The 11,725-nt window shown below is 42.5% G+C and overlaps 1 protein-coding gene across 2 annotated transcripts in view; it reads left to right on the top strand.

Moving 5' to 3' along the window:
- The window catches only part of PGAM5 (PGAM family member 5, mitochondrial serine/threonine protein phosphatase), a 12,821-nt gene extending 2,165 nt beyond the window's left edge, over window positions 1-10,656 (top strand). Inside the window, exons 2-6 of one of the 2 annotated variants that reach the window (XM_035340939.1) lie at window positions 3,605-3,783; window positions 4,211-4,336; window positions 5,451-5,539; window positions 5,846-5,976; window positions 7,886-10,656. In XM_035340939.1, coding sequence (XP_035196830.1) covers window positions 3,605-3,783; window positions 4,211-4,336; window positions 5,451-5,539; window positions 5,846-5,976; window positions 7,886-8,036 — 676 coding nt within the window. In that variant the 3' untranslated portion in view covers window positions 8,037-10,656. Of the gene's footprint in view, window positions 1-3,604; window positions 3,784-4,210; window positions 4,337-5,450; window positions 5,540-5,842; window positions 5,977-7,885 lie in introns of both variants that reach the window. The other variant, XM_035340938.1, reaches the window with a different exon arrangement.
- The last annotated feature ends 1,069 nt before the right edge of the window (window positions 10,657-11,725 follow it).

Here is an 11,725-nt window from a genome sequence, read left to right on the forward strand (position 1 = left end):
AAAAAAAAAAAAAAAAAAAAAAAACACTATCTTATGCTAAAACTGTAGTTAAGCTGGGTTATCTCCTCATGACTTGTTAAAGCTTTTTCAAAGCACATGGTAGCATGAAGTAATTACAGAGGTGCTGGGGGACGAGCGGGCAGGACCTTCGCTCAGCAATGTCTTGTCAGGCGTTTCTGCCATAGGTGAGTTAATCCCTATGTTACTTTACAAATGTGCTTGAATTTTCTTGACACTTTTCCAGTTTCCTAATGTATCTTTCTAACAACATCATGTCTACTGAATGGCAAATATGCTTCTGATAGGCCATACTTGGCAAGACTATGAGGTACTTAGATGATTCTGTGATAGAATGAGTGTAACGCAAATAGTTATGGGCCCTTATTTATGATCTTATGATTCCAGTATAAAAGCAGTACACCAGAGAATGTTATAAAAGACCATCGAGATCCAGAGTGATAAATGCAGTTGGGTTTCATCATTGCCCATCTGATCTCGATAGGACTTTCTTTGTTCAGAGCCATCCCCCGGCACTAAACTTTCTCTGGTGGCCCCTAGGACAGGGCTGCCTTGCATAAGGAACCTGCTGTTGCAGTAGGTGCAGGTCAAATGAAATCAAGGCTTTGACTTGGGTACCCTTAGGCTGCACTTGCAGGAGGCCAGCAGCGCCTTCCAAGGATGCCCCGGGTTGCCAGGCCCGGTTCCGCAGCTGGCAGGCTTTCATGTCTGGCGGGCTTTTAGGAGACTTTTGCTGTCGGCCTTTTTCCCAGTCGGCCGGGCCACCTTTGTGGCTGCTCCCACTCCCAACACTGTCCCGTTCCCATGATGACTTCTCATCCCTGAAGAAGTCTCACTTGGGGACCTGCCCGCGCAGCCGCTCCCCATCAGGAGCAGACCTCCCCAAACCAATTGGCGGCGCGAGCAGCAGGAGAGGGCTGCGTTCAGCCACCCCTCCCCTCCTCCCGCCCCCGCTGACCGATGCAGGAATAAGTGCAGGCAGAGGCTTTGCAGGGTGGAACAGTCATAATTTATTCCTGGGGTAAGTGTGGCTGCCACCCCCAGCCTGTCCCCAGGTGAGGCCCGGCCGCCTGCTCAGGCAGGGGGCCCGTCCTGGTGGCCCGCGTGGTCCCCGGCCCCCGGCTGCTCTTGCTGGACCCTTTGCAGCCAGGCTGCGTCCCCGGTGTTGGCGTCCTGTGGGGACCGGGGAAGTCTGCGCCCAGCCTGCCCCGCGTGCCAGGAGAAGCTCCTGACCAGCCGTTGCTCAGTGGAGGGGCTGCGCTCCCCGCGCCTGGGCGAGAGGCTGCGGGAGCGGTAGCTGGAGGGGCTCCGCAGCCGCGTGTTGCGCTGCATCCGTCTGCAAGGTCGTCGGGCCAGGCGGACGATCGCGATGATGTGGCCCCGGCACAGCGGGCAGGTGTCTCTTTCGGCAGCCCAGAGTTGGACGCACTCCAGGCAGAAGGAGTGCCGGCAGGGGTCGATGCGAGCAGCGTTGGACAGCTGGCCCAGGCAGATGGGGCAGGTCTCGTCCCCGGGGGCCTCCTCTGGCTCCTCCTGCTGTGGCTGCCGGCTCACGGTGCCTGTGAGCGCCGTGACGTGGAGGATGTCGTCCACTGGGGGAGGCTGCCCTGGTGCCAGGCACTTAGCAGCAGCCTGCCTGCGGTCTCCAGCACCTCCCGTGCCTCACGGGTCACCGGCAGGACCTCAACGCCTCAAGTGCCACCACTAGGACTACTGCAGATAGAAGCAGGAAGAAAAGATTCTAGCAGCAACCAGACATGAGCTTTCTAGGTTCAACCCAGTTGCCTAGAGTACCGTAGCTGTCAACGTTCTGCGTGTGGATTGCAAACATGGCTATGAGAATGGCAAGTATGCTCCTGAGAGGTCATACTTGGCAAGACTCTGAGGTACGGAGGTGTCTAGGGATTTGAGAACATTACCGAAGGACTTTGATGGCTTGGGCGCAACAAGAATGGCTTCGTGTGTGCCTCTTGCAACACCTCCGCCTGTGTCTCTCCTCCCAGCCGTAGATCCTCGAGCTCTCGAGTCCCACAAGCTGGACTGGCCGCAGGTGCCATGCTCGGGGCATTTATAGCCGGCCACATTTTGTGAGGCCGTAGGGTGACATCGTAAGGGTCTCCGGGTGCCCCCGCTGGCAGCGCTGACAGAGGTCCCCTGACCACTGTAAGGCAATGCTGTTGTGAGAATGGCGCCCAAAGGAGAGCTTAAAACAGCTCAGTTAGGTGCGCTTGGAAAAGATCAGAACTGCTGAAGCAGTTAAACAATGGCTGAGCACATGCAAAACGGAGAGGAGGACAAGATGAAGAAAACGATGAGCCTTCATCAGATAGCCCCCAGAGTTAGTGTTAGGTTAGGTTAGTGTAGTGTTAGGTCAGAGGTTGGACTCGGCGATCTTGGAGGTCTCTTCCAACCTAGATGATTCTGTGAAAAGGCATATCCTGTGAAATCGAACAGAATTTCATTTTATTGGATTGTTGTTACATTTGTAATGCTTTGCTGAGTGTTAGCAAGGTGTTGAGCCTCATTCTTTAACAAAAATCATGTCTTTACTAAGGCAAATGTCACCTTTGCCGTGAACTGCAGATCTGTGAGGCAGCAGTTCTCTGTGACCAAATTACTTTGCTTCAAGCTGAATGAAATTATACTCTTGATTAAAAGTTGATCAACAGAGAAAGAAGGAGGTTTAATTATAATAGTGGAAGAAATGAATTCTGTGACGGATTAAATAAATTTAACTTTCTTAAGGAATAATGTAAATTAAATTTAACTTTCTTCTAGGAATAAACCAAGGAAAGGATTTTATAATCCGAGATGGAGAGACATAGTAGTGGATTTGTTGCATCGAGTAGAGGCTCAGAGCAGGGAGGGGACCAGAGGACTAATCTGAGGTAGATTTGGACAGTGTTAATGGTGATAGTGCAGCGTTGGTGTCGGCAGCAGGAAACCTGTGCTGCTGATCTGCCTCCCTGGGAGGACGAGATGCAGATGCTCTGCCCGGTGTCCTCTTGAGAAATGGGTGATGTGCAAGAGGAGGGCAGTGGATGTTATGCAGAGAGGGAGGCTGGCGTGTGGCGTGCCAAAATGGAAGAAAGATGAAAGTGGCTTCAGGGGAGAGAGTGATTTAAAAAGTTGAAAGGATAAATGAATGCTTCAAGCTTAAAAATAAAAAATCGAGTTCCTGGAGAGATCTGATGTGACCTAATTTAAAGCACAAAATAATTCTCTGGGTGCGCTTCAAAAAGCTGAAATATTTCTAGGATGTTGTTTTAGTTAATGTGATTGATAAAGTGCAAATGTTGTAGGTTTAGTTTATCACAGGGCCTTGCAGGTGTGAAACATTTTCATTGCTTTGTAATCAGTCAACACATCTTTTTCTTTTATTGGGTGTCATTCCTGGCTGGTTTTTCCTACCAAATAACCTACCAGGGTGCCTGTGATTTTTCAGTGAAAATTTTGAGAATGATTCTTAAAACATCAGGAGTTCATTATAAAGTCCCCAGTAATGTTTATAATCTTCTTGTCCAGACAGGCTGTAGTCTTTTAGCTTCCCCTATCTAAAAACAATGTTTTAAATGTGTGTGTTTAGACGTGAACCACTGGCTCTCATCAACCTCAAAAAGAAGAATGAAGAAACTGGGGAAGAAGAACTTGCCTCCCGCTTAGATCACTGCAAAGCAAAAGCCACCAGGCACATCTTCCTTATCCGTCATTCTCAGTACAATTTAGATGGCCGGGCTGATAAAGACAGAACTCTAACCCCACTTGGTATGTGTTACTAAAAACATTCTTCTTCTTTTCAGAAAAGTGCTTGTCATGTGCTGCCATCCTTACGAGTACCGGTCGGTAACCCAGCTCTGTTGTGTTCTCACTGCCAAAGCGTAATCCACTTTCTGGATCCTTTGTGTCAGAAAGATGGTGCAAGTAAATCTGTTTTTTCAGATTTTGATCCTCTAAATCCAAACATTAGAACGTGCTTTATGGCATTTGAAAAACGCTTAATGCTAAAGAAACTTCATAAAGGAAATTTCTAATTCTTTTAAGGTTTTTGAGCAAATTTAACACTAGCTGATGCAATTCCCCAGGGCTAAGGCTTTTGTCTTAACCTTATCTCACAGGTAGTTACAGAGCTAGGTTTCTCTTTAAACAACGGGTTGTGTTTGTTAATTTCCTGATCTTTTTTTTTTTTTTTAAGGTCGAGAGCAGGCTGAATTGACAGGACGAAGGCTAGCAAGTTTGGGGTTGAAATTTGATCAGATTATCCACTCCTCTATGACAAGAGCAACTGAAACAACTGAAATTATAAGCAAATACCTCCCAGGTAGGTAACTTCTGTTAATTTTTCAGTATCTTCTGAGCCTTAAAACTGCTTCCAGTAAAATTCTAAGCTTGGCCTTAAGGTGTAGTTGAGCCGTTATTAGCCAGCTTCTAGACCTATATGAATATGTCTATAAAGAAACTAACACCCTAATTCTGCCGGTTTCCAGTTTATCTTTAAAAATAGAAGTGGGAGCTGCCTCTGTGAGTGACTGGCTGGTGCCTGGATGTGTTCCTATGTCGGATAACTCTCCTGGTTACTCTTCTCTTACGCATTTTGTCAAACAAAAGCTGTTGCAGGTCATCAGGGTTGTCTGAGTCCTTATCTGGTCTCATGGGGGGCAATAGTGCAGGCGAGAAGAGGGCCTTAAACTCCCGTTCTTGTGGTGCACGGTGGGTTAGCTAACAGGCCTTTATTGTGTGCTGTGCTGTTCCTACCTGCAGGGGAAGGTGTGGCATGCTCAAAGGTGATAGATACATCAGTAACTTGTGTGAGTGGCTGCTTTGTTTGTAGGGCTTTGGGATGTGCTGTTTTATTTTATTTTTTTTCCTGCCATTCAGACATACCAGAATCTAAACTTAAAGGTCGTTGACTGTAGATAGTTCCATCTCGGGCATTCTTTTGTTACTTTAGCAGATGTCAGATATGACTAGGTAACAGTCAGTTCTCTTGCGTATTCAGTGAGTGCTTTCCTGCTTATGCCACTATTGAAAAAGTCCCCTTCCTCAGACTAAAATATTAATATAAATATTAACATATCAAAAGTGTAGCATTAACATTAATTAGCCTAATTAGTAAACATCAATTGCCATATAATTTAAGATTAATACCCTTACAAATACATTTCTTCAAAATGCAGCAGACTGGGAAGTCAACTTGCTGTGCCAAATTGTTTTGGCTGTTCTCAGTTGGAATAAACTTTACCTTGCTGATGACAAAACAGTTGTGTTGGAGAGATGTACACACCTCAATAGGAAATGTTTAGACTAAAATGTCTTTAGTGTGGAGAGGAAGGCTTCCTCAAAGAGTATAAAATGATTGATTGTGGAGTTGTGGGTCTGTTTGCAGGGACATGTGAAGTAACAACTCCTTTCTGAATGTGTATTTATTATTTCAGGAGTCAAAAAAATCAGTACTGATCTGCTGAGAGAGGGAGCGCCTATAGAACCAGACCCTCCAGTCTCTCACTGGAAGCCAGAAGCTGTGGTAACTTTTTACTTACTTTTTGTTTTGTTTATTTTCATTTTTATATTTTTGAATATACTTTGACAAAAACTGTAACTCCCAGTATCTGATGATGCTTTTCATCATAAACCTTAGATAATTGCAGTTTCGTCCTCCTCAGTAAGTGTATAGAACCAGTGAAATAACTTAAAAATCTGTGTGTTAATTGAGCCTCAAGTGTGAACCCCTCTAAAGAAGAAATTGTCAGATGTAGCCCATCTGCAAATGCAGATAATGGCGCGTACTGCTCTGATTTATGTTTAATTCTGAACTCTGTGCCATTAGCAGTATTATGAAGATGGAGCTCGAATTGAGGCTGCATTTCGAAACTTCATTCATAGAGCTGATGCAAAGCAGGAAGAAGACAGCTACGAGATCTTTGTCTGTCATGCCAACGTGATCCGCTACATTGTCTGCAGGTATGTGTTGCATGTTTATCTCTGTTCTTTAAAAGGTCATAGCTTTGCTGAAGTCGTGTTGGCACATTTTGCATTGCTGAGCTTGGAGATCTGTTGGTTTGTGTGTTTGAGGTGGTTGGAGATGAGTGCTTGCATTGTGAGCGTCCTGCAACTTCACAGGATGAATTTGGAGATATAGGAAATATGTGAAAATTAGAACACAGTGAAAGTGAAAATGGCCAAATCAGTGAGACTTGATACCTCTGTGCGGCTGAACAGTCTTTAATACCATGTGCTTCTGCTTCACACAATCCTGAAGATGATACTTTTGTGCAGACTGTTGGAAAAGACAACAAATAAAGCATCTGACTGGATGCCTTTTTTGAGGTGATGTGAATTTGATCTTACATAATGAAAGATTGATTTATTTTGGGGAATTCTTTATTAGTTGATTTTTTTTTTGTATTCTAATTGTATTAGTGTGTTTTTTGCAAAACATCCAGTATTGGATTGGAGGGAAGAGGGCATCTTTCAGCTAACATCAAGGTGGCCTGTGAAGGAGAAAACAGTTCTGGATCGTTGCCTGTCTCCCTGTCCAGTCACCTGCGTCTGCTTTATTCTTCTTCCTCATTAGCAAAGTGGTATCTGTTAGATAATTTGTCTTGAGCAGGATAGATACGATTAAACTTTAATTTGATCAATAGCTGCAACAATTTCAGTTAGCTTATTTTAGCTGAGCTACTTACATGCTAGCCTGTCTGCTCTGTGGACTGCTTTAGAGCTTCTCAAAATTGCTATGCTTAAGATTATTGATCAGGTACACAGAGTATTCTTTGCTGTGCCAAGAGATTGTCTTTCTGCTACCTAGGCTTTTTTTCTGAAATACTTTATACTTTTTCTCATTGCTATTTCTTCCATCTTCTTTTCACCTTACCTTTGATATCCACCATTATGGGCTATCTGATAACAATTACATGCAATCCACATAGCGTTCCTTTTGAGTCTAGCTTGACTGTAGCTGTTGTTTACTTTTTTTTTTTCAGACTTTCTAAAGGGCTGTTTTAGAGTCAAAAAACACTTTTTTCCTCAGTATCCAAGACAAAAGATGTTTGAGACAACTTCATATTTTCTTGAGCTGTTTACTGCAAGTGGTTGAACTCCTGAGGCTGGTCACTTAGGAATTTTAGAATAGCTGGAGACTAAAAAGACCTGTGAGACTATTTCTACAGAAAGCACAAGGTTCTCTATTTTTTTCCTCTGGGGAACAACATCACTGATGGAAAATAGGTCTGGTGAATTCTTCCTATAGGCACGTGTTGGTAACTAGAACCAACTGTGTATCATTACCTCTTCTCTGGTGTTATTATTTATGCTATTTTAGCCTTCCCAACAGAGGTCGGTGCATATGTGCAGTGTGCTGCTTATGCCTGTGGTCTGCTGGGGAGACTTACTGGGGAGAAGTGAGCCATCTGCTCTACCTGTCCTGAACAGCACAGGGTTTTGTGATACTGCACTTGGCCTAATGACCAGCTGTGCATAGAGCATCTGTCATCCTGTTTGGTACTGGGTTGCTCAGAGCACTCCCGGCAACCAGACTACATTAGAGCTTCTACCTTCTGTCAATTTGAATTAATCCTGTCTATATTAATCACATCCATCTGCTGGAATCCGCTTATGGAAGCGTATTCTTGACATTGGTCCAGTTACCAAAACTGCAGTTTGGTATCAATTGCACAAGAACAATACTTTTTTTCTTTTTTTTTCCAAAGCTGACTCTGTAGGAGCATTTGCACGCAAGCTGCAAAATGACCTTTTTTTTTTTTTTTTTATCTGGAACTGAAGGTGATGCTGTCAAATTCATGTTAATGTAACTGTTGATGAATGAGTAGTAATGTTTTTCTCTTTCCTTTTCTCTTTTTCTTCTTAATAGAGCATTGCAGTTCCCCCCAGAAGGCTGGCTGCGAATGTCGCTTAACAACGGCAGTATAACTCACTTGGTGATACGGCCAAATGGAAGAGTGGCACTTCGAACACTGGGTGACACAGGTTTCATGCCTCCAGATAAAATCACGCGCACCTGAATGAGTGAAACAGCTGGCTTCCCAGGAGCTGCCTCTGGACTCTTTGCACTAGTACATTCAGCTACACAGTACCACTAGGTTTTTATCTGTTAAGATGTGATGCTGTCTTAAAATGTCCTTTAGCCCCTTGCCTCCTTCATACTTACTCATATCTGCCTTTCAGTCCAGAAAGAAGAAATCTTTCTAAGCCTGAAGCTGTCCAGTCCTCAAGTATTCCCCAAAACTTGAAGCTGATCTATGGAATACAAAAAGATTGAATGTCCATGTGCTCAGCAGCTACAAGAGCACTGACTTTTTATTCCCCTGTGAATTTCTATAACCAAAGCTTGCTCCTGTGGATATTTTTCTTGTGCAGGAAAATAATGATACGGGAACTGGAAAGAGCAGCTGTTACCACACTGCAGCTAAAACTGAAGATGAGCCAGTTTGTTCCAACTCTTGCAGAGGAAGTGACAAACTGAGGGTATTTCGCTGTTTGAAGGACAAAGGGATAAGGCTTCAGTATTTGTAAACTGTTGAGGATGTATGTTTATGTTGTCTCGTTGTTCCCCTCTGCCCTAAAAGCTCAAGTAAACTGTGCCTGGACCTTGTAAAGAAAAGAGGGTAAAAAACCATTTGCCTCAGAGCTGCAGTGCTAGAATTAACTGCTGCTTATGTTAAGTGTTCCTGCATCCCCAGGAAATACTTTAAGCTGTTCTGAACAATGTTTTTCAGTCTTGTAAAGCCTTGTAATTAAAACTTGTCTGTAGAAGGATGTAGGGGTGAGTTTTGTAGCAGTTAGATGGAAGCAGGTATCTGTGCGTTCTTCTACTTATTATGTTTGCAAGGAGTAGAGCCTTTTTTTTTTTCTTCATTTTTTCCTGCTTTATCCCCTTGCTTTGTATTTTTGGTACCATGCTTTCAGAGTAGAGAAATAGTAGCACTGAGTTCGAGGTAATGCACTACAGGTCAGAGGTTCTGCAGTGCTGGAGCAAACCGCTGCTTAAAGCTGCGGTTGTTCAGTGAAAAAGGATCTGCGGGATGTTTTGTCTAGGCAAAGTGTGAGTATAAACATCAGGCAGAATGCTTTTAAGTTGCTCCCTTGTACAACTTTGACACTGCTGGACTTGTTCCAGGAAAAATGCACGTGGTTGAGAACTAAGTCATTTTTGAGGGAAAGACTCAGACGCCTTTTATTTTAAGGATGTTCGATAGGCACCTGAGCCACGCTAATAACTCAGCGCACAATGCCTGTAATACTGAAAAGTTTCTTTGTATGCATACTCTGCCTTGGTGATGGATAGTACACCTACTGCAGTACAGTGAAAGTAAGGCATTACATGTCTTACAGGTTCTCTTATCCCCAAAATCTTGAAGAAACCTGAAGCTCACTTCTGTCAGAGCTGTATGAAGCATAACCATGGCGCACAACCTAACAAGACAAGATTTAATGGCTCGTTTCATACAGGACTGCTACATCAGAATGACTTAAAGGAAAGTGGGGCTGGTAGGGAACAAAATACAGTAGTTGTAGTGCAAGTTTCCCAGGGGCAGCAGGAAACCATTGTGATGTATGTCTCATTGATGCAATGAGAATAACTTATCAGTTTTTGTCTATTAACTTTTTAAAGTTTTGAATAAAATAACTGGTCTGTCTTTCTATCTTGTCCCTTCAGTTGAATAGTAAAATGCTCTGTCATTTACCAGCACGTGGAACGGGAACACCAAGACAAGTAAGATGGAAATTCCACACACTATGTACATATTGCAAAGGTGTTAACAAGTCTTCTAAAGGTCAAGTGCACTTTTTTTATTTACACGTGTGGAAGAAACGTTTCTTTATTCCCTTCTCCCCTCTCCCCGTTCTTGGTGGTGGTCACCCCAAGTGCACATACGAAACATCTTTGCACAGGTACAGATATTAGCAACATTTTTTTTAGTGGCACTTAAGTTGAGGTGTGTGTGTATGAAATATCAAATTAAGATAGTATGAAGATAATTTCTGTTTTATGCAGATTTCTTTTCTCTTAAAGATTATGAAAGTACTTAAATATTGGCTTAATAAACAAACCTCATTGTGCACACATACACACACAAAGGATGTGAGTAATGAGCAATTGAACCGTGTCATGGTATCAACCCCACCTACTTACCACTATGCCCCATTAAGTAAATAGAGTGTGACACTTTTAGCACTCATTTATTTTTTAATAGAAAGCAGGGTAACTCTGTGTTTGTTTTTAACAGGACACTTGGCTAATTTAAAAAAAAACAGCAACAAAAAAACTGATCTTTTGCACCTTTAAAAGTAAACTGAAACAATCCCAATCTGATTTAGTGTCTCCACAGGCTCTGTGTGGAAGAGCTTTACTTCACAAGGGTGACTGATCGATTGCTACATAAATTGCTCCGTTTTTAAACAGATGAATAAAATACATTGTTAGAAAAAGTCCCTTTTAAAATGCAGTACAACTGGAATAATGCTAATTATGTAACAAATAAAAAAATATTCTCCTGACTGAACCAAAACGAAATTACAAAGTGGAAGGCAGGGTTTGGTGCTGGTAGGGTAGGGACGTGTCTTAGTGTGTTTTTGTGTGTGTGTATACACATACATAGCAGTAATATACATTTAAATATTTTTTACAAAAGAGAAAGCAAAGCATAAAAAGGTAAAAGGAAAAAATACTACTGTGTTAGTATCAGTCTCCTGTCTCTGATAAACCCTTATCAAAAGTGCAGCGTTGCCATATGACAAATCAAGAATAGCCAGTTATCTGCTTAGCAACTTCCCCTATGACTTTATCTTTACCTTGATATCATGCAATTACTTCCCTTTATCATTTGAATAATTTCTTCAGAATGACAAAGATGTCGTTTACATTGAATTATTAACTCCCCCCTCCCCGAAAAAAACATTTTAACTAAAACTGTAGGAATTTTGAGCCCTCCAAAAGTAGTTTGAGACCACAGAGACTGCTGCATCAAACAACTGAAAAAAATATGAAAAAGTCAAGTTAATATACTTGGTAACATAGGCGGTTATTAGTTGTTTAACTGCTAACGAATGACACCCACCCCAAGCTTGTTGTCTGGAATATCTGAATGACAGTCATTTGAGTAAAAGGGTTCTTCCTAATGTCCAGATTACTGGAAAAAGAATTATAAAGGAAGATCTAATTGTTTATTTAAAAATAATAATAATTTCTAAAATAGGAATGTTCTTCCACAGTGCAGAGCTGTTGCACTAAACAAACTTAGAAAGAGAAGTTAAAATACGTTCCATTCCAGAAATCCCAGAAGAAAAACCCTATTTTGTGTGCCCCACTCTAAGCGGGTGCCACTTCTTTAAGCTTTAAAAGAACAAAAGTTTAATTAAAAAGGTATGTTACAAAAGGCACTATTGAGCTTGCAAAAGCATTAAGTGCAGTTTTCAGGTTCATACCAAATAATGAAGCCATTTAAGTGTGTATGAAACAGTCACTAGTGAGCAATAGCCATCCCGTTAAGGTTTGTATTCGTAAAGCCAGGCTCTGTACTGGTGAGAGCTACAGGTTCTGAAGGGACCAGTACTACCTGATAACAGCCTGCCTACCATTAGTGTTTCTTGAGCCATACATTTAGGTTACAGAAGTCCCAGAAGGCTATATACTCACATTCCATGGGGCACCCATGAATCCTAATCCACCTTTTTTTTTTCTTTTTAATTG

This window comes from Oxyura jamaicensis, chromosome 15 (genome assembly GCF_011077185.1).
Source record: "Oxyura jamaicensis isolate SHBP4307 breed ruddy duck chromosome 15, BPBGC_Ojam_1.0, whole genome shotgun sequence".
NCBI lineage: Eukaryota > Metazoa > Chordata > Aves > Anseriformes > Anatidae > Oxyura > Oxyura jamaicensis.